Source organism: Pelecanus crispus, chromosome 4 (genome assembly GCF_030463565.1).
Source record: "Pelecanus crispus isolate bPelCri1 chromosome 4, bPelCri1.pri, whole genome shotgun sequence".
Taxonomy (NCBI): Eukaryota; Metazoa; Chordata; class Aves; order Pelecaniformes; family Pelecanidae; genus Pelecanus; species Pelecanus crispus.
This window is the reverse complement of record NC_134646.1, coordinates 33593968-33621459: the sequence shown is the minus strand read 5'-3', so window position 1 is coordinate 33621459 and position 27492 is coordinate 33593968. Positions and strand designations below refer to the sequence as shown.

Here is a 27492-nt window from a genome sequence, read left to right as displayed (position 1 = left end):
ATTATTCTAAAATTAATAACTTAGGATGCTTGTCATGTTGAAAACTAAATATGCATTTGTTTTTTCCAGTCTGAATAGCTGATCTACATTATAGTCTTCGGTCTCTTCTGGATCCAGGCTGCAATAGCTGGAAGTGCTTGCACTCTGTCTCTGAGAGCCAAAAGCCTGGGGTAGTTGTCTGCCAGGTCAGGTTTACAGGACAGAAGTGTCGTACTGCATACATCCCAGTAGAAATCAGCCCATGTTACCTGGTGGAAATGGGAGAGAAAGAAAAAAATTGTAGTTGGTAATCTGAAAAGCTGGGGCTACTCATATTCTCAGCAAACTGCAGAAATGAAACATGCATTGATCTGTTTTGTGTTAACTTTGTGGTGTGGGTTTTTTTTTTCTTTAAAGCCTATAATTACAGCGTTAGTAATTAGGTTGCAATGCAAGGCTTGACTTAAGTAAAAATTGGCTAAATACAGCCCTTGCTACAAATATTACTTGCATTATAATATTAATCTTTCCTGCTGAACCTGTGCTACAGAAATGTGTTTTAGTTTCCAAACAGTTTGGGGTAAAAAGGGGGATTACATTTTCATAGAGGTTTTTTTCATATTGCCCTATAAATTGATCAGCAATTATAAGCAGAGTTCTAAACAACTCCCATCTGTATTGACTAGTACGAAGGCATTTATAATGTTTCGTGTCAACATAACTTCTAAACTGGTTTAGAAAATGCAGATCCTAATCGTGGTTTGCCTCATTTTTCTAATAGTATGGAAAACAATTTTCACTTTGCAATTGAGTGACCAATTGTATTGGTAAGAACAAAGAGTTAAAAGAGTGGAAGAGTTGTTTCATGGGCTGGCATGAAATCCAGAAATTCAACAATAGTCAATGATTTTATTTTTCTGGCAACCTGATTGGGAATGGGATAAACAAAAATACTTACAGACTTCCCTACCAGCCAGTTGTTATCCCCTAAGAAAGTATCCAAACCTTTCAGTAACTCAGGTGCTTTGTTGGTGAGGATGTCATCAAATGCTTGTTTCTGGGGGAAGAATGAAACACAAAGATGCACAGCAATGTGTAAGCACAGCACAACTGAATTTTGGGGGGTTTCTTACTTGTGAAAAAGAAAGCTGAAGTCTGGAAAAGGTGACAGGGATATCGTTTGATCTGACCTAAACTTTATAGAGTACTCTCGGTTCTCTTTGAAAGAAGGAATGGGTGTTAACATCCAAGTCAGGATTAATACAGCAAACAGCAATTATTTAAGATAAGTAAGGAAATGCAGACGTAACTGCCATTTGGATGTGTGCAAACGGGCATTATAGAATTTAGGAAAGCTAGGGTAATTATCCATGAAGTGGGCTGGATGCCCAAGGCATTCGTGGCTCAGTGAGCCATCACTTAAGCCCGTTGCTCCCTTAATGAATACCTCCTGGATGCCGAGATGCGATGTGTGGGGCGGTGCTGCTCGTTTATCTGTGCTAACCAGCCACTCGGCACAGCAAGGTGGGAGCCCTGCCATAGTTTGGGAAGAATCCATCTGTAAAATATATTCCCAATGTCTCACGGTCGTCTTTTTGGGGCGCTTTTGGATGTTATGCTTTCTAGTGTATGGGGTCTCAAATTTCCAGAATCCCTTAAGCTCAGTCTTTCCGTGCTGTCAGTCAGATGCTGGTCAGTTATGTTTCCTTACCAGCCCTTTTCAGGAGAGATGTGGAACCTGGGTTTTGAGCTTTTGCTGGGTTTATCTTTGAACTTTTATGTTAGCAGGTTATTCTGCTTTTTTGTCTCCACAGCAATGAGATTTGAGGTGGCTGAAATACATTTTTAAAGGCTGAAGTCTGCATTGAAGGGTATGGGCCTTAGTATTTGTATGTTAATGGATGAAGAGTGAGGTTGTGTATGGTGGTGGTTCTCTGTTAGCTGTTCCCCACAGCGGAAAGTTTTAAGGCTGCTTTTAAAGGGTTAGCTGTTTCCTTTGGAGAGGGAAACTGTTTCTGGTTTTCTCTTCTCACCTGCATGGAAGCAATTGAGCTTTTGACTGTTGTGATCATCTGGTCTCACCCATGTGGCACAGTTTGTGCAATTAATGTGCTTGGCCTAATTCTGGAGGAACATACTCAGGCTTGGTTAAATAAGCACTGCTATACAGGAATGGAATTATTTCAACAGCTTTGAAATTCAGGTTAATGAAAAAAAGGAATAAAACTTAGAAGAGGCAGCAGCCTAAATGGTCCCAAAAATGCGGGCCGAAAGAAAATCATTATTTCTGCAGATGTGTTTGAAGAACAGACATTTTCTGCTGTCTGTTAAGTGCTTAGTAGCTGAATGTTGTGACTGGAAGTAACAGCCAGAAGTTTGCAGTCCAGAAGTTTCCTATGTGTACCCTGTGCTGTAGCATTTCCCTTTTTTTTTTTTTTAGGTAAGTTCCCCTGCCTTCCTCCTACCCTACCTCCCCCCCCAAAACAAAACCTGCAACCTATTGTGTCATCATGACAGTAATGACCTCCCCCAACTACAGAAGTACAGAGTCAACCTGTGAAGCTGGTGGGGACATGACCAGGATCCACCTTCTAGAGTGGCACAACCTGCTTGTCTCAACCCCGGAGCTCTCCAGCAACGCATGACAAAGCTGTTGCTGCACCAGCTATTTTTTGGGGGGATGTAGGGTGAAGGCAGAGTCTGTGCCTGGCACGGAGGGAGCTTACCTGGGCAGCTTCCACTTCTGCTCCCTTTACCTTGCTTGGTTTTCTCTTTGCTACTGGCTAGATAGCACAACACATCATTTCATCTTTCTCTGAGGGATGTGTGTTCCTGTAACCACTTGTCAGGCCTGGGGAAGTTTTCTGACTTTACTGTGTGTAAATTGCTTAAATCTGGCCTTGTGAGACCATGAGGTGTCACTTCTACCACAAGGTGGTGGCAGTGGACCCGGGAGGAGAGAACGAGAGCAGCTAATAGAAAAATGTTAGAGATTCTCAGAAAGCAAGTTTCTCAATCTTCCCTGGTCCCCAAACATTCCCTTGCATGCCTACGTGCATACAGGCATGTAAGGGTTGCCTGTAAACTGTTTTCTGGTTTAAATTAATCACTGGTGACACGATCTGGGTCCATATTTTGGAGAACTGCTTGAGTACAAGCTGGGTGATATCATGGGAGTTTCCCTGTAAAGGAGTAGCAGTACTGTGGCAGTAGTGCTCTTCTACAGTAACATGTTAGCAATAGTGTGGCTGTCCTTAAGTGATTAAAAATCATAAGTCAACCTCCCCTCCCCAAATGAGGAAACTTCAGGAAATCACTAGATTAACTAATTCACATTTTTGAATACTAAAACCTCTGAATACACTTTCAGATTTTCCCCTGCAAGATTTCAGAGCACTCTCCTATTGTTTCATTATTTATTATTGGTTTTGGTCAATATTTTATACTCTGTGGTTCCCATAAAAAGATACCCTAGCCTATCTGAAATGTTATTTTTGAATAAATGGAAGGTGGCAGCACTGGTAGTTAATGGTGAGACCTGTTGTTACACTACCGCTTTCCTAAAAGGGTCAGGTCATCTGCTTGGGGCAGAGCTGTGTGGAGCCATTGTAATGCCGGAGTTAACTCATTCATCACCCTCTTCCCCAGCAGCAGATCTGCATGCTTGCATTTGGGGCTCTGGTGAGAGGGACTGGACTGATGCCAGAAAAAAAAAAAACCCACCCACCCAAATGCTGTAGGACTTGCCTGTGTGTGTGTTAAAGTAGCCATGGCAGTGTGTTAGCCTGGCATTAGTATTTGCAGAAGCACCACAGAGGACTGAGGTGGGGCTGCAGAGATCTGAAGAGCATAGCCACAGTGACAGTGAGGGACGTGTTACCTCCTCTCTTCAGCAGTGCCTGCTGTCCTACATCACCCTGGTAATTGAAAAGAATTTGTCCCTGGCAGCTGAAGTTATTGAAGATTGATACTTATTAAAAGCCAAGTAGAAATCAAGATGCAGAAGGGCAAAAGGAAGATGGGATGGAGCTGTTAATCCTGTTCAGTTAGCAAAAAGAGAAAGATTTGTACTTATTCTGTTTGCAACAAGGTACAGGTGTTGCACAGTGCCAGCTGGGATGGAAGTGTCCTGTCTTTCCCCTTTGAAGAGCAGTTTGATGTATGCACGTATGGCATCTTTGATTCAAGGTGAACCAGTGAGGGGCAGCTCATGATGGCCTCATAATTGCTTCCACTGAGGGTGCAAAAAAAAATCTGGTGAAGGAGAAGGTGGGAGGGAGCAGAAGGCCTTGGCTGGATTAGCCTGGAGGAAGAACACAACAACCCCATGCAACGCTACAGGCTTGGGGAAGAGTGGCTGGAAAGCTGCCTGGCTGAAAAGGACCTGGGGGTGTTGGTAGACAGCCAGCTGAATATGAGCCAGCAGTGTGCCCAGGTGGCCAAGAAGGCCAACAGCATCCTGGCTTGTATCAGGAATAGTGTGGCCAGCAGGAGCAGGGAAGTGACTGTTCCCCTGTACTTGGCACTGGTGAGGCTGCACCTGGAATACTGTGTCCAGTTTTGGCCCTTCAGTACAAGAAAGACATTGAGGTGCTGGAGCATGTCCAGAGAAGGGCAACACGGCTGGTGCAGGGTCTGGAGCACAGGCCTTATGAGGAGCGGCTGAGGGACTGGGGTTGTTTAGTCTGGAGAAGAGGAGGCTGAGGGGAGACCTTATTGCTCTCTACAACTACCTGAAAGGAGGTTGTAGTGAGGTGGGTGTTGGTCTCTTCTCCCAAGTAGTTAGCGATAGGACGAGAGGAAATGGCCTCGGGTTGCGCCAGGGGAGGTTTAGGTTGTATATTAGGAGAAATTTCTTCACGGAAAGAGTGGTCAAGCATTGGAACAAGGCTGCCCAGAGAGGTGGTGGAGTTACCATCCCTGGAAGTGTTAAAAAACCGGGTAGATGTGGCACTTGGGGACATGGTTTAGTGGGCATGGTGGTGTTGGGTTGATGGTTGGACTGATGATCTTAGAGGTCCTTTCCAATCTTAATGATTCCTAGTTTTTACTTTCATTAAAAAATAGTCCAGCCACCAAGCCAGGAAGCATGAAATTCACTATTACTCTACCCTTAATTGGTTTAGTGATGGACCTGGTAGTGTTAGGTTAATGGCTGAACTTGATGATTTTAAAGGTCTTTTCCAACCTAAACGATTCTATGATTCTAAGAAGCACAGAGCTCCTCTAGCTCAGCTTTGCTGTGGTGAGGTGATGGACCCAGTGGTTGGCACACGGCAGTTTCTCCAGAGGAGATGCTCAGGTACAGAGTCATAGCTTATGTGCTGTCTTTGTTTAAATTAGTGATTGTCTTACTCTCACATCCTGGTTTTTCTCTGCCCAAGGGAACAGCGTCATGAAATCATCTATGGTGTCCACAATGGCATCAGCTAGCGCCTGTTCCACAGGCGTCTGACCTGCCAGACCTGTGGGAAGCAAGCATATGAAGGGAGGTTAGAGACAGCATCAGTAGGAATTTTTGATGCTGCAAAGGTAAACTCTGTTCTTTGTGAACGTTTCCATAAACATACATGCTCTCCAGGGCTTTTTTTGATGCTAACAACATGCATTTGACTCCTTGCATCCAGATGCAATCTCATCTACGTTTGCTTTTTTCCCTGTCCAGTCTCATATAGCCATCCAAGGTAGTGAGTTTGTCTTTCCATGACCTGAGCCCATGGCCTGACTGCTGCTTCTTTATCCTTCTCTCTGCTTTCCGCCATCCCAGGACATTCAGTGAGGGTCAACAGTAATTCCTTTCTGTTAATCTTTCCCTAACCCAGCTTTCAATGCCCTTTTCTATCTTGTGGTCTTTCCATCTCTCAAGACAACCTCCAAAAGTGCTTCTGTAAAAGTCTGCTTCTCTTTCCCTCTGTCCTGCCCATTCAGCCCCATTTTGAACCTTCTCATGACATCCTGCTTGCTTTTGATTACTTGATGGTAATGAGGCACCTTAGCCAAACTGTCGTGTTTAAAAATCTGCTTGCCTGCCCTGTTGTCCTTTGGCTTGCCTGCAGTCTTCTCGATGCTAGTACTTTTTTCCCTCACTCTTGTTCCACAGACCTGTGTTCATGCTTTCACCTCTGTGGAGGTTCAGGTCATCCATCTCTTCCTCTCTCGGTTTTTTAAGCCTCACCTAGAAGCTCTGTGGCTCTCATAAACCATATGCCCTTCCGCTGCCAAGTCATCCCCCTTACTGAAACTTTAGGCTTTTGAAGGCAAGGGATGTGCCTCGCCTTTTGGGCATCAAGTCCTGTGAGCATTCAGTAAAGAACTGTTAGTGATGGGCACCTAAAAATGCTGTTTCTTAATTTTAAAGGCTTAGTGACACATATGCAGATTTAACAGCAGAATTGGCAAGTGTTCACTGTGAATCTGAAAATTTTTTTTCCCTTTCCATGCATGCTTTTTTTTCCTGTTGTAGCTGGCAGTGTGATTAACACCAAAAGGAGAACAGCATGGTCTGAGTGTGGCAGGTTTTGCCAGAACCCTAGCCTTTGTGGCTGTTGCAAGCCAGTGGAAAAGGTGTTGGGGGAATGCCTACATCAGAACTTCAGGCCATAAAAGGAGCACAGCTCCAGATCAGCCTCCCGATAGGAGACAGGGAGGGAGGCAGCGTGGGTGGAAGGCAGGCTTTCTCATCGTTTTTCATTACCAGGTGGACGCTCATCATTCTCTTCTCTTGCAAGTAGTAGATTGTATCAAGGATGGAGTAAATTGGCAGGAAAACAGTATGCAGACATGCTTGAAAATACGTTGGGCTACTGCCTTGAAGAATAAGGCTCTGTACTTCTGCCTGTTTCCTCAGTTGGAAAATGTGAGGTATTTTGAAAGGCAGGTTACATCTCTTTGCTCAGAGTGTAAAAAAGTAGGATGGTACTCCCTTCCCGGCCCCTCTCTTCAATTTGCTGACAGTCAGCACACCATGAACACGTCCACCTTTGAGCAGATCAGTTTTGCAGATGGTTTTGAAAGACAGCTTGCTGACCTAAAGCAAGCCCTGACTACTCTCTTTGATTACTTGCATTACTAAGTCTTATGTCACTTTATCTAACTGGTCGAGGTCGAGTACTTCCATAGCATGTAAGTATTTAAAGATGCGCGTGATGTCACCATCTGATCTAATCTCTCTGCCAGCTCAGAACTGTTGCCTAAATCTGCTTTGGAGTGCTCTGCCTGCTGACTGTGATAATCTCTAATGCTTCCAAAACCTCCTCCTCCTGGTGGTCTCTCTGGTTAGCCTGGCTGCTCAAAGTTTAGCTCCAGGGGAAACTGCCCTGAGAGCCCTGGAAGCCACAGGTACACACTTTCTGTCGTGCACTGGCAGGTGAATAAAATTTATGGGCTGAAGAAGTCAGCCCAAACCCCAGGTATTGTATGCAAAGGAGAAACTCAATTAGACGTAAGAGGGGATTATTTCTGAATTTTCCTTTAGGTGTACACGCTTACAGTGCAAATACAGAGCTCAGCCACATGAATTCAGCTCTAAATATTGTAGCATTTCACACAACAGGTTGTTACTTTACATCTTATTTTTGTCTTGTTTTTTACTTTCAACATGACATTTGAGTGGCTTTAAACCCTGCCGTACAGCATCTTAGCGGATGTGCTTTGCTTTATTTCTTCTTTCTGATCTTGGAACCGCAAGGGATGTAGCCTGAGATCTCATCAGGGTTGCCACAGCAGCCCAAACCCAGAGAGCAAAATTGGCACCAAATTATGGTAAGAAAGGCCAGCGAACACAGGTATGCCACCACACAGTGCTCCTCAGTGCTTTTTAAACCATCGCTCTTTGAGTGGCACCTCTAATAGCATCCTATATGGTATGCTGCGTTTCTGTGGTCAGCACTTGACACTGGCAGACAAACTACAGATGCAACAAGAGGCTGATAACTTAGCTGTTTGTGCCTCTATTGCCACGCTGGTGTTGACTTCCACTTGGCTGGGCTTGCCAAGCTGTTGGTTTGTTTTTATTTTTGCTGCAGATGTATTTTTCCTGAGCTTTAAAGATGGGTGCAGAACAGAGCAAGAAAATAATCAAACGTGTTACCTGATTCTCTGGCAAGGTATCTTGCTATTGCCAGGCTCTGGTGAATGATAACTCCGTCTACTTCCAGAATGGGGATTTTGCCAAACGGGATAGCTTGGAGGAGAAAGAAAAAAAGAAAAAACAACCAAAAGTTAAATCATAGCCCTTAACAGTGGGAGTCTGTAAGAGTTGCACTCTTACCACTCAGAGGGTATATATTATTACAGCACTTAACAGTTTCACAGTATTTCTGTAGGGAAATGCAGGGACTGAGGGGAAAAAAAAAAAAAAAGTAAGGTAAAGATACAACCAGATTGCACTGCAAGAAGGCAATTATGGTGTAGAAACCAGGTATTGCATTTCCTATTTCCCAGCCTTGTGCTCTAAAGGCTGAATGTGCCCATACATATCCTGATTCTTTATGCAGGGAAACTTTTCAGTGGAATCTTGGTTTTTTCCTTCTCTTCCCTGCTTTTCCCTCCCCAGGAGAGTGACTGCCAAGGTTAAGCAAAGATTTTGTAGCGCAGGATCCAGCTGGGGAATGAAGTGAGAGATTAGGTAAAGACTACAAAGGTGCTTTTTCATTTGCACTTGTTTTAAATTCAGAAGCAGTGATTCAGAGGAGTATCTGTATTTCAGAACTTACATTGTGACAAGACGTTTCACTTGACACTAATTGCCAAGAGACAAATATAGCTTTCACACTGAACTGCAAGTGCTAAGAAGATGCTCAAATTTACTTGACTTGGCTTGCATTAAAAAAAAAAAAAAAAAAAAATCAGTCAGTCATGGGGAAAAAAACCTCCAGATTTTAAGGACAGGGGAAGACAAACTAAGCAGGCGTCGTGGATATCTGTAAGAAAGTTTGAGATTAAAATTTCAATCTTATTTTTCAGTTATTAATTTAGTAGCATAATGCATGTGAAAACTTGGACTGTTGTTTTGCCATGTTTTGGAGAAGCTGCTGGCATGATATCAAATGGGGCTGGAACCTCGGAGCAAGGCTTAAGCTGGGAAAAGCTGTTGCGTTTAGGGCAGTGAGAAGCTGCTCATGGGAACCTGGTGCTGTTCATCAGAAGAACTTTAAATCTCTGCATTTCAAAGGATGCTATTTCATAAATTCCAAGTACGTGATTGTAAGTGCTGGTCATAGCCAAATGCTTTGTACCCGATTTTCATCTGGATTACACTTTATGTAAATAAGTTGTATGCCTGTCTTAAGACTGTCTTGCAATGTAAAAGAGCAGTAGTGGAAAAGTCAGAACATTGGCTACTGGAAACATGCAAGCTGCTTTCAAACCCAGGACAACTGTTTTTATGGGACAGCTGGAATGCCACTTCTACCCATGACGTTTTTTTAGTTCTTAATGAAAAGGCAAAAATAATGAAACCTCATCCATTCATGACCTGTTTATCAAGGCAGCTTCATCAATGATGAACACTGCCATGTGTCTCTGTGGTTTAGCATGCAGCGTGTCAGTCACATTAGGGACAGGATCTTAGATGTCAAATTGGTACCTGCAAAATTAATTTGGCAGCTGCACAAGACATCCAGGAATCCTCTGTGCATTTTTTTTTTCCTGCATCTGAACACAGTATTTATGATACCTTCCCCCCGCCTCCCTAAATTCAGCACACTGTGAAGCCAGTATAAATTTTGATGCTGATGACTAGCAGAAGCAAGAGAGCTCGAAGAGCATTAGCTGCTGTACCCCAGGGAGAAAGCGTGCACTGCTAGTTGTTATTGAAACAATAATAGACTTGTTGCACAGAAGATTTCATATGTTGATTACCCAGACAAGAGCAAGGTCCTGGCAAGTCCCTGTATTGCTTCATTGACAATCCAGAGAGGAAAAGATGCATTCCTGAATGCTGAACTGAAGAGTTCTCTGGTTGTGAAAATAAGAAGAGCCTTGGTTCTGTGCTGTGGATTAACGGTGCAGAGTGCTCTGAGCATCACTGCCTCCAAAGCCACAGAGCTGTGAAATAACGTTTGCTTATGCAGGATAGCAGTGCATCTTTCAAGCCAGCGCGAGTAGATGGGATGAGAGCATGCGTGGCTCCTGGACGTGCCAGCACGGTCAGCCTACAGCCATCTTCAGATCCCCCCAGACCACACAAGGCCTGACAACAGGCAACAGCAAAAGTGCAGCCAGCTCAGGAGCAATAACCACTGCCGCTGAAGGAGGTAACTGGCCTTTTTTGGAGGCCCCAGTAAGAGTGCCACTGGGCTGACACAGTTTTGGCTAGGTCAACGTGACTAAGCCAGCCTCTGTAGCAATAACTGTTAAAACATGATGATCGCTGCTCAGGTTGGGAAACTACAATTGCTTCATCTCGAAACCGAACAGGCCACTTTCTGTTGTGTTTACTTATGGAAGAAAGTCTAAAAGCCACAGCTTTGCCTGACCTTTCACTTTGTCGGTCACTACAATGAAAATGAAAGACAGTTTGTTTGTACAGATGTATTTTTTTTTTAAGAAACTCTTGATTACAGCCAAAGGAGGGAGGCATCTTTCTGGCAGTGGAGGAACATGGATTAAGGTGTGAAAGGCAGCTGGATGGCTGAGTGGTAATAATCTCTCATTTTCTGTTTCTCAGGAATCTGATCGTTTCTCAGGAATCTGAACATTTCTGGATTAACTTTTTTTTATTTTTGCTAGCAGTCCACAGAATTTAGGGGAATTGCAATTCATTCCTTGAAAACATGAGTAATGCCTACAAAGGGCTTCCTCCTCAGTGCTGAGCTATTTTCATTAAGAACTGGTTATTCTTTCCTGGAAAAGAAACTGAGTTTACAATTAAAAATATACAAATAGAGCTTTGTTTTGTGTGCAATATAAATATTCAAATACTCGTGTGTTTTTTAATGCAAGTATAAAATTAATAAATGAGAGCAGATTTTATTGCACATTGTCCTGCAAGCTTTAAATGTCCAAAAGGCATTATGCTTTGATTTATAATGAGGCTGGGGTTTGGGGTTAGTTTTTTTTTTTTCCTGAGAGGCAGCATATCTATTGCCATCATTACTAAACAATGGACTATTTAAAGCATAACAGATGGTCAATGGGAGATGCTCCTTCCTTTCTTGTGTGTTCGGAATACCATTTGGTTTTTTTCTTATAAAGAACAGGAAAAAAAATTGTGATTTGAAAATAAATGTAGATTTTTTTTTTTCTTGCTGATAGTGTGTATGTATATGATTATACACTGACTTTTGTCAAGTTTTGAGCTAATAAGCTGTAAGTGAGTGCAATTCTGAGAAGTATGAAGAAAGCACACTTGTGCTGTGCAGATCATTGTAAAAATTATCTTTTCTTCTTGGGTGCAGGGCATGCTATTCTTGCACACCAGAAATTGTGGCAAATACCCAGGCTGCTTTACAGCTGAAGAAAATAGCAAAGAACAGTCAAGGGGTAGAAAATATTTATAGTACATCTTCTCCGTATTGGAGGAGAAGGTTTGATGGCTTATAAAGTTGAATTTTCAATCTGGAAAAGTTTAGGGGGGAAAAAAAAATCTCTTTGCCTTTGAAACGTTATTATCCAAAATGCATGTAACAAGACCAAAGTTTTTAGTAACCTGCAGGGAAGCATCTTTTTGCTCTTGTAACTTAAAAGAACAATTTCTTATATTGATAAATTCATAGCAAACCCAGGAGATTGATTGTATATATAAGTTCGGCTGTTGTGGGCAGGAATGTGTTCCCTGTGAAAACCGGAGACTTCATTTTCCAAGTGGAGAAGAGGGGAGTGGGTTTATGTCACACAGTTCATCCTGAGGAAGGATGCAAAGAGCCTTCACGCCCGATGGGCGCAGCTTGATTGCTGGAGGCAAGGTCAGGGTTTGACAAAAGACCTCAGTGTGGCCTCTAAACCACAGCCAGGCCATGTACTTAGGGGCTCCAAACTACAACAGAAAACCATCTGTCTGTACATGAATTTAAGCAGTGTTACCCTTAGACTCATGGATATGGGCTTCTGTGGCTTGCTTTGAGCCTCCTGTAGTGCTTTTGGCCCTAGCTCCGCTCATTGACAATACATGTTCAAGGAACCTTTGGGGATGTCCGAATGTGCCATGTGTATAAGCATTGTATTAAAGCTGCTAAATTTTACATGGTTTTGGTGAAAGGTATGGTTTGTGCGACTCCAGATGAGCGAAGTGCATAGGTTGGTTCCTGCCAGGCTCCTACATTAGATGAGCAAGTGAAAGAGGAGGCACGTGAAGCTGGAGTGTGAGAGGGATCTCATTTGGGTGGAATGAGGGTTGTGGGGGCAAATCATGAAACAACATGCATGGGAGAGCAATCGTGAATGAATGGTTAAGCCAGAGTAGTGCAGACTGGAAGAATATGCGTGTCCCTTTCCTATTTCTTCTTTAACCTTGATGAGTTAGGGGCCTGCTTTGTGCTTACGTCAGTTTATACCCTTGTGTATCCATATGGATGTCCTTTCCGTGTTTTTCAAAACAATGATGTCTTGCAAAGTTTCCAACTCCCACTTGAGTAAATACATTTTAAGAAGGAAAACTAGAAAAATCCATTGGCGTCATCGTACAAACAGCGTCATTTCTCAGGCATGCACAAAACATATGACCTTACCCTTTTATTTTCTATTTGCTTTGTTGCTCATCTGAAGTAGAAGGTGCTATGAATGCTTGTGTTGATTTCCAGGTTTAGATTGAAAACTTGCTGAAAAGAGGAACAGGGCATTTTAAAAAGCATGCTGTTTGGATAACTAAGCCTGTAGTCGTCTTTAAAATGAACTTTCACCAGCAAATTGCTTTTCCTGTTATCTTGGTTATTCATTGTTTTTAGCATTGCATGCTGGAATGAAATCTGCACAGACTTCACATTCCGCATGAAGAAAACCTTGACAGACGGTGAGTGTAAGTCATCAGACTGATCTGTCATCAGACTGATCTGCAGTCTCTCTTCTCATTTTAGGAAGAACTTACTGAAGTATCTGTGCAATGTTTAGGAGTTGGATTGATTCCTTTTTTATACATACTTTAATTTTGGTTGGCTTTTGCGACTAGCACTGTGATGCTTATATCAGCTCTGCTGGATACTACGCAGGGGAGATGAGGCCTGATGCGTGTTAAAAGCAAGGACATCAGTATAAATTGTCTCCATCCCATGAAGTCCCTAAAGGCTGTGATAACTATTCCCATCCCGGCATGCCTATAGGTTCTCACAGGTGTTCAGGCCTTCCCTTTGACCATGAGCTCCTTGCTCATGCTCCTGGGCACAACCCAGTGGACAGTGCTCATGTGGGCCTGTTTCTCTGTCAAGCACAGGGAGGGGAAACACAACACAGAGCTGAGCACAGTTTTGTCCAAGCCTGGCAGCTAGGCTGGTTGGCCCCTGGTGTGGAGAAACCAGGGCTTAGTGCCATGCTATGCTTCTCACCGCTGTTGTCTCCCACCCAGTGAGGAGCCCCTATGCAGACACAGTTTTTAATTTTCTCCTTCCCTTAGCTCTTTCTTCCTTTTCCACTCACCTTAACTTCTTCATTATTCTTCTCCTCCTCATCTCTGTTCTTTCCTCCCTGCATGTATCCTGACTCACCTCAGCTTTGCTCCCAGATGTGAGTTCAGGTTCCCCTATTTCCCCTGACTTGACCTGCTCTACCCCATGTTTCCTCCTGCCTGTACTGAAATCATCCATGGCCTTGATGCTAAGCAGCCTCTGTTTAAGCGTTTGATTGTTCCTCAAAACCTGAATAATTAATGGTTTTGCAATCAAGCAGCTTAGATTGATGCCATAGTAAGGCAGTTGGATTGGTCAAAGATGGGGGAAAATAAATGTTACAGCCATGCTTCTTACTACAATATCTCTGTCAAATAAGTTCTTTTTGAAAACTAACCATAACTGCTTTTCCTTTCCATTCATATTGAAATTGGGTCATGAGATACAAATATATGAGATACTTTGCATCTTCCAATAAGAGGTATATGAAAGATGCATTTTTTTTTTTATAAGGCTGGCAGGGGAGCAAGGCCCCTGGGAAGTGACTGGTATGGAGCCGGAGGCATCCAGAATCTGTATCTTCTAGAAAGGGCTGACCAGGATGGTGCTCTGATCTAACCTCAACCCAGCTTTAGGGCTGCAGCTATTACAACTCATATTCTCCTTGGAAGTGATTGCTAAGCCCTACTTTTTACCCAAATATAGCTATTTACACGTTAGCTGGACCTACATAGCAGCAAGTCACTCAAGAAACAGGACAACTGCTCCCTTGAGGAATTCTTGTCTGCTGTCAGAGTGCCTCTCAAGATTTATCTATTATCTTGGAAGCTTTTTCAGTGTGATAATTAGTCTGTCAAATTTTCCAAGGACCTTTCAAGCACCATTCCACCCCTCCTAAACAGTTTATGGGTTGTTTACAGCCGTCAGTGCAATGAAAGCATCCTTTGCTATGACAATAAAATCTGCGTAATTGCCATTGCTTCAAATTCCCTGAATGAGCCACAGAACAAAAGCTGTTACTGCATGTTAGCCTAACATCTCAAGGGGATGGTAACTTCGTGCACCATTACAGTGGATTTTCTGCTGTATCATGACTTACGTCAGTGCAATGATGGTTTTTGTGAGGAGCATATTATGTGGCACTACAGACCTTGAATGAGACTATTATGTGACAGTGTGTAGATCTTGAATTGACTACAGTTTAAATGGTGGCATGGTCAAGTCAAAGTCTGTTCAAAAGGAAACGTAAAATGGGAGCTTGTTTACTTATTTGAATAATTGTTGACTTATATAGAGTGAAGGGTCATGTAGAGCTGCTACTTGATATTTGTCTGGTTTTTAAAATTCTGTGCTAAAGCTAGTCAATGCTAATACTTACATACTAGCTTGCTTAAGCTTGTTTATATTATGAACTGTTGTAACCTACAATCCTTGCCTGAAATCAGCAACTGGAAAATTTACCAAAATTATCTGATTAGTGACAGAAGGGAAAAAAAGAAACGTTGGGATACAGAAATTTTAATTTGAGAGTGTATAAGCCAAATGACACAGGTTTTTATGTTATGTCTCCCTCTCGTACAAAAAAAAGCCACCACTTTTAGGTGTAAACAAAATCAAGTGAGACAGTATTTCTAGGAGCATGGAGTTACTTATTTGCCTGAAGGAACATTAAGAGCACAGCTTGCTGGGGAGAGCCATGTGAAAAATGCCAAAACAAACAATAAAACCCATCACACTCAGTCCAAGTCAAAATTAAACTTGCAGCAGCTGCAAGTCTGCTTCTTAAATGGCCTTTCTGCACATTAATCTTAATGCACACATTTTCTATTTTCCCATCAATTTTACAGGACAACTAAGAAATAAGTATTTTCTTCAGCATAATGACGGTATTTTCTGGTTTATATGGTATGACGATTTGGCTGGGAGGCTGGCATTTGTTGCAAAAACCTTACTTTAATTTTGTGAAAATTGATGAAGCAAACCTGTCCTCTGTGCAGAGACCTGACTCCTTGTGCTCTTAGACAAACTTGAATTCTTTGATTTGTTCCCTTGGTAGCTCAAGAAACATGAAGTGTCTCCTTGTCTAAACTTCTTCCCTAAGTATTTTTTTCTTTATCTTACTTCATGATATTCAAAGTTTTTAAAAAGAGGGATATTATGTTGTACCTACAGACTCTGCAGTCAAAACTGGCTTCAGATCTTTCATAGGCAAGTGCGTAAATGCAAACATGGTGTATGAAAGCATGCATAGCAACTTGTCTGGATTAGTTTGATTAATTGGACCAATTTTAATGATTTTTGAGGGTTGCGAAATAAGTGGTGTACCAAATTGTTATTACATTAGTTACTGTTACATCAAATGCAGCTGTAGTTCCCCTTATCATTGCTAAACACTTTCCACACTTTGGTTTTCACCAGGATCAGACTGACTGGAATCTGCTACTTTGCTGCTTTTCTTTTTGAAGTAGACCCAGTCCAGGCAAAATGGGGGGGGGGGGGGGGAAATCCTGAGCTTCATAAGAAAGATCTGAATACAGAATGTGAATGACAGTAGCGTAGAAGATCTCTCAGCAGAGTGAACTATGCCTTTGTATGTGCGATGGGTTGGACGGATCCCCTCATTTCATATTTACTGTTGAACACAGCAGTAATTGAACTTTTTTTGGCAAGGATCCTGTTACCTGCTTTCCTGAGGACTGGTGCTTTTTCCTGTTCAATCCCTGCCTTCACGGGGGGATTCTGAGGCACATTTTGAAAATTCAGGATAGTAGAGAATGCAAGCAGTTTGTTTTCTTTATGGTGAATGCATCTCTGCTGTATGCAATCTTGTAGTGTTAAGACACGTAAACCCTATACAACCTAGTCCCTAACTAGGAGGCAAGCATTTCTTGTGTTGAGTCATGGCCTCCAAAGTCAGTGGTTAGGTACCTTAGGGCAGACTGGGGCAGTGGCTATTGGTCCTGTACAGTGTAAGCCCGTTTACTGCAAAGCCCTGCTGCTGCCTTTTATTCAGAATTTTGCTGAATGATTTGCCTGTGGGAGATTACTTTGGAAACACCATGAGTAACAATTGCTTCACAAAGGAGGAGGAGGAGGAGGAGGTAGTCATCAGTTAGTTGATCTCCAGGCAATTTCCTTAGCAGCATTACATTGTTATGTGTACAAACAAGATACCTTTACTTTTCTTTTAGTTGATGACCCTTCTAACTTGCATATTGTCTGCAATGCAAATGCCACTGTTACATTGGTGCTTAAGCCAGGGTTCAGGGAGCCTTCCAGAAGCAGAAGTTTAGCATCCTGGTATGAGATATAATAGCATTTTTCAGACATGCATCCAACTATTTCTTTGTAGGTGCTCATTTTCCTGGCAATTAGCACAATACATTCCAGTTCCCATCCACTGACTGACTGACTGGATGTCTACAGAAGCCTGAAATTCAAAGAACTCTTAGGCCAGCTTAAATTTTGCACAGATGACTTCACAAATCTGAGAGCAGCAGCTCCCACATTTTACTAAACTTCTTATCTGCTTTGGAATTTCATCTAGGGATCAGTCATAGCAGAGGCTGCTATGAAAGGCCATTATGCAGAGAAAATGAAAAACCTTTATTAACCCTTGGTAAACCTGCTAACAAACTTTTCACATCGCAGAAAGAGAAACAAAAAAAGCCACACATTAAATGACTTAACCAACATTTGTTAATGCAGCAGATACAGCAAACTGTATGGCTTAGGATTTCTAGGGTGGCTCTGCTCCCAGTATTTTGGTGGTAATGGTGTTGCAGCTGGGCATACGCTGTAGTGAACAAGTACTGTACATACAAAGCTTGCCTGGGAGGTTCATGGTGTGAGAGCTGAAGAAAAGCATAGGAAGGATTTTCCTGCATTTTTTCTTGCGCTGGCTCGGACGTTGGGGACATCATCAATATTCAAAGAGAGATGCAACACCTTTACCTTGTCTGATAGATCTGCTGTTAGAACATCTTGTCCTAGGATATGAATGCCTCTGTAGCCTTTAAGTCACTACTTATGCTTTGTCTTTTTAATTTGTCTTACTTAAAAATCAGTATGCAAAACTCTATATAGAATTATACTTTGCTAATATTCTTTGAACTTTGTTTCAGGACATAAGTGGGTGTGTGTACCTGTGAATATGTGCATAGTTAAGTATGAAAAAGGCCTATGCAGAGTGTTCCTCAGTTCATTTGAATTCTCAATCTCACCTTTAGCTTCTACCCTGCTTCCCTGAGAATTGCAGTGGGAGAGAAATAAGCTATACCACATGGTCAACAGCCTTAAGCTGTTACAAAGAAAAGTCTTCCAAAGTCAGTCATCCCTAACTGAAAATATCCCATTTCCACTGCTTCATTTACATTCCACTCTGTGGGTTGTTAGCCAGTGTTTTTTACATTTGAGCACCACAGATGTGGCAGCTTCAGCTGCCACTTGGAGAGCAGCGGTGCTTGAGTATTTGTCATTCAAGCCACTGCGAACATTATGGGAAAGACCAAATTTAACTGCACCCTAAAAGAATTTGGTAGCCCACTGGCTGGGCTTATTAAATGATGTGAAAGCCTATCAAGAAACATTGCTTGATTAATAGCTATCACCTTGTGTGTTAGTTGTAACTTTTGCCCAAACTAAAGGTGTTTTTCTAAAGGATGTGAAAAGTCATAGCTTGTGTAGCAAAACACAGGCCAAATCCATGAAATGAAGACACAGATACATCTGGTTTCATATCCCCAGTCTCCAAACTCAAGATCTGTTTCATTTGAACTAAGGCTATTCATTCATTAAATTAATGAACTGAAATAACAAATAGCTTTAATAGCTGGAAAGAGGTTACTTTAAATAAAAAAAAATGAAATGGATGGGGTATAGTAGCCCACAGAGTACTCTTGGAAGGGCTGGTAGGGCTTGTTCTTAGGAACAATTATTTTGTAGCGCCTCTTTTGATTCTTTTTTTTTTTTTTCCTCTTTCCTGTATCAACTGTTTTCTTTTGTTTTTTTCTCATCACTTTCCCTCTCTGAAGACCTTTCTGTTTGCAAAGGAGTGTCCTTTTTGACACTTACTTCCAATTTGGCTTTCTAGAACCAGGGCGAAGGCTGCCGTGTGGTCTTTGAGACCAAATCCTCCAAAGAAGCTGAGAAGATCAGCATGCATTTGGTTAGCTTTAGGCAGACAAAAGCTAAACTGAATTGATAAGCAGTAAAAGCCCAGCTGGATGACAGCAGGTAAGTAATTTTAGATTGTCTGAAGATTTGGATTCAGACTTCTGTGAGAGCATCAGGAATGATATTTTGGCTGTTTAGACAATAAAATTTCTATAGACTTAATTAAAGCCAGGAATTAAATGTATTTCTGCTTGTGAAACATATAGGTATCTCTTCAATTGCTTTCCTTTTTGACAGCATTTCTAGAGGAGCTTTGGATATAAGATGCCGTGCTACTTACTTGGTTTGATTTTAGGCCAGTCTGCTGCTTCTATCCTGTGGTCTTCATACTTCTTGCCCGAATAGGCAAACAGGTAGCGGCTGATTTCTGCTCGTCCTCGCAGATTGAAGTATGTCAGCTTGTACTGTGGCATGCTGGATCTCTGAGAGGGAAGACACAGTGTTGCTTTAGCTATGAGTAACTCGACTCCTTTTTACAAAAGCAGACCATATGCTTGTTTTTGAAAGATATGCTTGTATAATGCAAAGGACCTATTACACTAAGCCATGACATGTTGTACTTTGCAATCTTTGCATTAGTCACACCTTTTTGTTCCGCATTTGTCAGCCACAATATTCAGACGTGGACAATGACAGTTAAACCTGCAGTTCCTCCTTGTGTATCTCCAGAAAGATGGCTTGATTTTTTCAGACATATTAAGAACTTTCAGTTTTCATTTATTTTTCTTGTGACTCCAAACTCAGGCCATTTTTATAAAGTGTTTTTCAGAGTGCAAATCTAAAATATACTGTAACAGAAGATAGTTGCTATCTTGAGCAGCAATTTTGTTCAAGCCTGCCCTGCTCAAGCTTCTATTGCCTATGGAGACCTTCATCCAAGACCAAATCATGAGAATTGCCAAACTGTTGTGATTTTTCTCATTAACTATTACCCTAGTTGTGTAGGCAATCAACCCAAGTTATTCTAGAAGGAAAATTTGCCATGGAAACCAGTCTACACTGTTGTTTTGAGAAAATCATCATCAAATTCTCAGTTTTTTGTACAGAAGCCAAAAGAAAACTTGAAATTACTTTGTTTAGGTTTTCATGTGATTTTTTTTCCTTCATTTCTAGTTAGGAATCATGTAACAGGAAGGCTCTGTTTGTTTGTCAGTGTAACAGGCAACAAAAGAAAATAGTCATGAGTTTGCTTGTACAACAAGGATGGTGCAGGAAAGGTAAACAGCTAAGGCCACTTTAAACCAAAAGTCAGCTGTTAAACTCTGCACACATGGCACCTTAATAAGAGAGATCTATGAGCTCAGCTGAGGTTTGAATGTACCAGCTAAAGGAAACTAAAACAACCATTCATCTCCTCACCCTAAGCAAAACCCTTTTTCATTTTGGCCTTAAAGTAGACCTTGCGCGTCATTTACCATTCTTTTATATCCATCAGATTCAGAGTGTTAGTAATAAACCATGCAACACAGATTGTCTGCACTAGGAAAGAAAGGGAAGGTTTTGGTTTTTAATAAGTGCTACTACATAACCTTGCCATAGAAACAACCCCCTATTTAGTCATCTTGCCTTTGAAAACATATGCTTGAGGGCAGATGTATCATCAGCTTTCACTTTAGAGGGAGAGGCTCTTTGATCGGAAACTGGGAAAGCTTGCACTTAACTTATGCTGAAAAGAGCAAACTGCCTTTGCCACTTTCTCCTCAAGTCAAAACATCTACTTTCTGTCCTCAGAGTAGCAAAGGCAAAAAAAATTCACAGCAAATGAGCACACTGGAGGCTGCTTAATTTATCCTGAAAGTTACCTGTTCCCCTATGGCACATAGCAGGGTCAAAAGAGATTATTAGTAAATGGAGATTTTTCACAGCTGATGACCCAGCAAAGAAGGGGGGGCAGAGACGGAAAGTTACCAATGGAGATATGTACAAGTGCTTCAAAACAACGACGCCACTACAATTATATTGTAGCAAGTGGGCTCCTTTGCACTGTATAAAAGGGAAGCTGCAGGCAAAATGAGTTAGATTAGGGTGTGATTGGTTTTCTAGATGTGTTAGCAACCAGAAAATATCTTTGTCTGCTGCTTGGCAAATGCAGGTCACAGGTTACAGGTGTAACTGTTTCTTTCTCTAAAGAGAGAAATTTTGACAAGTCCAAATTTTTCAAGCATGTTTTAGGTAAGTGGCAAAACTTTGCTACTTTTTTCAAATGTTGTGCCCAGGTTTATTACTTCTGCTTTATTGTGCTTAGATATTAATACTATATATTGTTATACATTATTATTTATTTATGCAGGATGAGTCTGGATTACATGTCTATGTGTCTAGACGTTACAAAGTCTACATGTCTAAAGTAAGAAGCGAGGATGAGATTGTAGCTGCTTTTCCCCCCCATTTGTCCCCGCATCTAGTTTTATGTGGTGATTTGGGAGGGAGGAATGGCATTTTTAAAAGACCATGTGTTATCTGAGGTTCAAATTAGACATGACTTAGTTATTTGGGAGTAAAAGGAGGAAAAAAGCCCACTTGGTTCTTACTTCTGAATTTTTTGAGAGGCAAGCGAATACTACTGATTCAATCCGCATTTGGAGACGGTGCAACCTTTAACATGCAAAACCCACAGTGTCTGCTTCCCTTCTTTAGGGGTGTCCACAGAGCTTTTTTCATGAACAGCAATAGAAGTTCTAGTGCCCTGGACTCACTACACCGCTCACACATGGCTCCAGTATCTCAGCTACCTCTAGCCTGCTTAGCCCTGTGTTAGTGGAAAGTTGTCGACAGCTGGAAGGCCTTTAAAAGCACAAGAACAGAAGATTTTAAGGTATGGTCGTGAGGAAGGCAGTAGACAGCTACATGTAGAGTGGGCTGGAGATGAGTGAAGCATAACATTTCTGGTGGCGAGTATTTTGAAAGAGTCTAATTCTTACTGTGGGAGAACTTTATATACAAAGACATGTATAATCAGGAGTAGTGAGGTGATGTAAAGAAAAGGGAATTTTGGCTGAAGATCAGGAAGCCTTTCTGGCTGTTGTAGTAGACTGGAATATTTTGGTCTGTCAAGGAAGCAGTGGAAATGTTTGAAATGTCTAAAGCAAAGCTAAACAAATTTCTAATGAATACACCGTAAAGAGTAATCAAATATTTGCAGTACTGATGCACATTTAAGCTTATGATTTGTTTTCCATCTCTGAACAAAACAACCTAACCCAACAAGGAGTTTGCCAAAAATACTCAACATTTTAAAGGCCTCTATCACTTTATTGTAAGCGTGTTTTGTAAATGTTTGTAGGTTTTATTCTTTATTTGTATTCATTGTGAAATGTCAGGAGTAGTGCTTCCTAAACAATTACAGATAAATTTCTAAATGAAAGAAATGGTTGTGTTTGGCATAGCTTTTTGCCAAACATATGAAGTTGTTAGTTTTTTTCCTTATCCTCCTTTACCTCATTTTCCCAGTGTGTTTTGTAAAGGAATGGATCATGAGGAACAAATTAAAACCATTTTTTAAATGTCCAAAATTATTAAATGATTGAAAAAATGTCACTTCTAGGGGAAAAAGGTCTATATTTGGGTCCTTGAGTTTGTGGGGTTTTTCGGGGGGAGGGGGCAGGGGAATCTTTAAAACCGTTTAAAATTATTTCTCTTTCTTTAGGTTTAGTCATGGCTTTAAAATACTGGAAGATGTTGGTAGGTAGGGTGAGGACCTTAGTGCCCAGACTTGCAAACATTTAGCCACCTGCTTTAGTGCTCTTAAATCTGTTAAGATGTGTTTGCTGCAAACCAAGTGTGTATAAATGTAGGAGGGGCCTGACTTACCTTCCACCAATAAATCTGCCATCTAAGCAGTGGTTTTTCAATTTTTAAAGTGATGAATACATGGCTGGGACCCACCTGTACACCTGCCCTGTCCTACACTGACAGCGCCTGCAGAATCCTCAGCCCCAGTTTTATCGCATACAATTTTCAAAGCAGTGAACTCAACTAGTCTAAACTTACTATTAAATTAGCTTTAATACTTTAAAGTCGTTGACCTGCTTAGTTGATTTTCTAGCTTTCCTCTGCAGCTTGCTTAAAGCCAGCTTAACTGGTTTTAACATACGTTTAAACAGATTAGTGGATCTCGTGATTAAATTCAACTTTTGGAGCCACTCAGTGACCAAAACAAAAATCTGAAAGAAGGTCAAGTATGTGTAAAAGGTGACGTCCTCTATGTTGCTCATGAGTCAAAATTCAGGTTGGAGTTACAAATGTCTCAGACATCTTAGGAGAGATTTCAAATAATTTAAGATTGTTCACGTCTTTGTGGAGATACTGTATTACCTGATGAATTTGGGATGCTTTTTTTCCAGTTGAAGCAGAACCAAGCAATCAATTTGAAAACTTCAAGCAAGATTAGAGTGAAAAACCAGAGCCCAGGCATCATTCTCTGAGAACTAAAATGCTGAATTTCAGATAGCACTAGCACAAAAGAGAAAAAGCACTGGCAGACTGGAAACTGTATGAACATTCCAGGAGGGTACTGAAGCAAACAGGGTCCTGATGTCTGCAAGGTATGCAATACTTTTGCATTTACTGGATGACAGTGTATGTGTCCCTGCTCTGTTTTAAAAATCACAAGCACACTGCCTGTATTTCACCTGCTCAGGATGAGTTTCGGGTGCGTGCCCAGTGCAGCGCAGTCCTGCACACCGAGCGTGAGCCTTTGCCCTGTGAAGGTAAACAGCAAAACTCTGCTGGATTTTGTAGAAGAGCAGTGTTTCACCTCGGTTTTGGAAAATCCAGCCCTCAAAGTAATACAAGGAAATATTTCTCAGGCTAGTAAGAGACACTAAAACCTGGATGCAGATACTTAGTATGTGAACTCCTAGGGGGAAAAAAAAAAAAGGAAAACAAAAAGGCAGCACTCTATTTCATTTTCTTGGATAAGGTTATTAATATTTGAGGCGACAGGCAGCAGAGAGCTTTCCCCTGAGCTGGGGGCAGAGGGGGAGAAACCAGCTAAGTTGAGCTGTTCGTTCACATCCATCCAAAGTCTGACAAAGGACATCATGGTGCAAAGTCCCCTTTAATTGTACTTTGCACTGTGAGAAATTAAGGGCTTTCTTACCTTAAGGTTTCATCATTGTTAAAGGATTTAAAAAAAGCTCAACTGTTCCCTCCAGCAAGCAAGACCAGTAGGGTTGGGTTAAGGTTCATCTGGGCATTTCTAAAAATCTGGGATTCGAACCGTCTGCCTGGAAGAGGCAGTGCATTGCACTATATGTATATTTATTTAACATGAGGGTTCTTCATCAATTTAGGAGTCGCTTATGGAAAGCACCACAGCTATCACCTGACACAATGCTGCCCCGACCATGGGCCTGCCAAAAAGGGGAAGCTGGAGGTCTCGGCTGCCTAGTGTCATCGTGCTCGCTTGAATTGCAACCAGACTAAGACTTGGTCCTTGAGGGAGCTCCGTTTCATTTCTCTGTGCAAATACAACTTAGGGCTGCCTTCGTGAACTCAGGGTCTGTCATCGGCCACCGGGAGAGCAGGCTGGACCTCGGGATCTCCCAGAGGAAAGCCAGTGCCTGTGGAAGGGCACAAGAAGGGAAGGTGCTGCCATGTCTGAAGAGGAAGGTGAAAAAGTCCCTCCACGGACTAGTGAGTGATAGTTCTGTCAATGGATACCTCTGTTTATTTTATTACAAGATTAAGCTGTTATATCAGTTTCGAGTGTTCGTATTGCTGGAGCTGATATTATACATTCCATTGCCATGATTTTAGAAGATGGAAGTATAACAACAAATCAGCTTCCAGTAAGCCTACAGGTATCTTTCTGCCAAGAAGCGTCCTGCTTTATGAAGCATGAAACAGAGTTCATGCCCTCTCTAAGCAATAATCTAGCCGAAGCTGAAAAGCTTGGTGGACATTTTTTTTCTTTTTGTTCTTAGTGCTGCTTTTAAAGGAGCTGCTATTTCTTTACAAGGTGTTTCTGCAAAGTTGGCCTGGAAATTAGATGCACAGGTTTGAAATAGAGGCATACTCAGCAGCCTGATTAGGGTATCTTACGGGGGTGGAGGGGGCACTGCAATTTCAGCCAATTCATCTATTTACTCGTGTATTTCTGTGATGTCCTAGAGGTACCATGCCACGTATACAGCTTGAAGTTCTTTTAACCAGTATCAGGTGAACATTTTCCATTAATGGTAACACTGGGATTTCAGAGGGAAAACTATATTGCTTCTCTTCTTTACTCCCAGTCACAGGGCCTGGTAGTGCTAATGTCAATTAGGAAACTCAATTTAGAACGGGAAAGGAGAGAAGCTGGCTGGGTCTATGGTTTTGGGGTTTTTTTTTTTTTCCCCTTTGTATATACAGACCAAAGAGTCTTTACACATTAAAAGAGAGTTTTTCCTTAGGCTATTATCTCAGGAGTGACCTATCCAAGTATGAAGCATGGATTTTTGATTCTGATCCTTAGGGGCTGGGGAGAGTTGTGTTACTTTATGGAGTACAAAGAAAGATTTTTAACCAGGAAAGAGACTTACTCTGCCTTATTTCACTTAAGAAACATTAGTAAGATTAAGTTCAGTTTTGCCTGTCTTGCTTATTGTCCTTCTCAGACACGTGAATTCATCATCCCTGTAATTGGAAAGCCGTGTTTTAAATTTCCTCAAATTTAAAACATGTTTCCCTGTCCAAGTGAGTCTTCCTGTCTTCATTTTTTAAATTTTCAGTTTTCAGAGGAAGGAACCAGAGAGACAAGACTTAAATAGTTATTGTAGAAGGCAAGTAAAGAAAAGCTTCAACAGCTGTAACTTTATAAAATGCACTTTGCTGTTTTAGCAAGCTAGGAAAGATAGGAAATGTCCGTGTCCAATATTTCTTCCTTTTTATTTAACCAAGCTAACATAATGGTCGGAAAGGTTTGGGGAAAGGCGTGCTTGGTTACCTTCTCCTGCTTGAGCAATGCCGAAAGGGCAGGAGCCAGCTGGAAAGCAGCCTTGCCCTGTCTGCGGGGCGCGGTGCAGCTCTCCTGGTTGCTGATCAAGGCGGTTGCTGCAGGAATGCCTTCAATTTTTTCCCTCGGATGAAAAATTATTCTCTCTAAAGACTCTCTGCGTTTACATTTTACGTCTAAATTCAGAGCTGAAATTACAGACAGAAACAGTGACGTATTGGCCCTTTTTGGAGAGAAAAGAGTTTGATGGTGAGAAATCTGTCCGTGCCAGCAAGAACCAGCCACGGCGTGGCTGCTGGTCCCCTTCCAACTCCTCGCTTGTCAGGAGGGTTGGCGACTGCCTGGCAAAGGCACTGGCTTAATCCAAGCTGTTTATCTGGATGCAAGTAACACTAAGAAAAATAACTTTTGCCTTTCCCTGGAAAAAACTGAGGGGTAGGATACCTTATGTGATGTACTCCCTGAACAGGAAAGCTGATGACTTTGGGATTCCCATTAGGAAACAGAGAATTGAAGAATGAGGATGGTCCGTCTCTTATTGCACAATGAAAAGGAAAAATGCTCATTTCCCTTTTCTCAAGCATAAACTTCTCCTGCTTTTAACATGGGGTCAAAAATATTAGAGGCTTAAGAGAGATTTTTCAGCCTTTGAAAACTAAAAATAGTAATGATTTGTTGGTTTGTGGTTTTTTTCTGCCAAAAGATGCTTTTATTAATTCTTTTTTAGCAAATAAAATAAGAAAATTTCTGCCCCCCCCCCCTCCCCCCCCCCCCCTTTTTGGGAGAGAAGGATTGGAGAATATTGGCAGATCAAAGGAATACTGCAAATCTTCCAATGGAAGATTTCCACAGCAGTCTGCATTTTGACAGAGAATAAAATGAAAAGCTTTAAGTAATTCTATCTAATTCCTGTCAGCTCTCAGTCTGACATAAACTCTCTGAAAAGTGATGGTCTCTTTTCCCACTCCACTCCAATTATAGAAAATAAACATTCTAATTTGATCCCTTCTTTTTCTATGCCAGATAGCAATCTGGACCTTGGAGAGAAAAGAGAAAAAAAATCGCACACTCTTTTCTGTTTAATACACAAATCACCTGAAGTAATTCTTTATGCAATTTTATGTAGGGTTGAGTTTTGAAATAACAAATCCCAAAGGTAATGGTTGTAGCCTGATACTTCTTAGCATGATTTTCAAGATTAGATATATGCACATCTTAAAGCGCATATATTTTTTTTAGTGGGATTTTGCATGTCTTTACCCAGTGTGCTGGTTATTTGCAACCTGTGGTGGATATTAACCTCCTAACACGAGAAGAGTTTTTAAGGCATTGCTGTGGGATTACTGAGGAGTACTAATGATATGAGTATGATAAGTGACCTGATGAATAAAGCTCTGCTGTGTGAGTGAGGGCTTTTGAAAGCCCAATCTGTCAGTGTGTGGGTTTAAAAAAGAGGCTGTAGGAGAGCTGAAAGCAATAATCTGTCCAAGGAAGCTCCAGGCTTGGTTTGCTGATGCGGGAAATGGGAGCTCTAGAAAAATCCTTCAAGAACACAGGGAAAAAACACATCTTGGTGAAAGAGGAGGATTAGAAAAACACTTATTCTGAGAGGTGTTTTTGAAGGTGAGAGTCCAATGTGACTGGACAGTGAATGGGTGGTCACTGTCAAGACTGCTGTTGAAGGAGAACAGCAGGGTCTGCTGGGTTTCTCCAAGCTGACTTCGTAGCTGCTGCTCTTCATGTGACTGCCCCTCAGGCAACTGCAGTCAAAATGATAAGAATTCAGATATCTGAAGTTCACCCCATTCATTTTAACTGAAGGGAAGGGGGAGCGTTTACATGTCAGCAGGTACAAGGAGGCAG

General features: G+C 41.6%; 1 protein-coding gene across 1 annotated transcript; it reads right to left on the bottom strand.

Moving 5' to 3' along the window:
- Positions 1-83: 83 nt before the first annotated feature.
- Positions 84-19114, bottom strand: HPGDS (hematopoietic prostaglandin D synthase). Its single transcript, XM_075709708.1, has 5 exons — positions 18973-19114; positions 8069-8161; positions 5335-5444; positions 938-1036; positions 84-248 (listed from the first exon to the last, which is right to left on the bottom strand). The coding sequence occupies exons 1-5, from the start codon at positions 19103-19105 to the stop codon at positions 84-86; spliced, it is 600 nt and encodes a 199-aa protein (XP_075565823.1). The 5' UTR covers positions 19106-19114.
- Between the last annotated feature and the right edge of the window lie 8378 nt (positions 19115-27492).

Bases quoted from the DNA above. Each gene is read 5' to 3' on its own strand.
- HPGDS (XM_075709708.1), bottom strand. From the start codon at position 19,105: ATGCCACAGTACAAGCTGACATACTTCAATCTGCGAGGACGAGCAGAA. The intron at 8,162-18,972 runs GTAAGTAGCACG...TTCTCCTCCAAG, and splicing joins CTGGCCTAAAATCAAACCAA to CTATCCCGTTTGGCAAAATC. The intron at 1,037-5,334 runs GTAAGACAATCA...TTCTTCCCCCAG, and splicing joins AGAAAAACCAGGATGTGAGA to AAACAAGCATTTGATGACAT.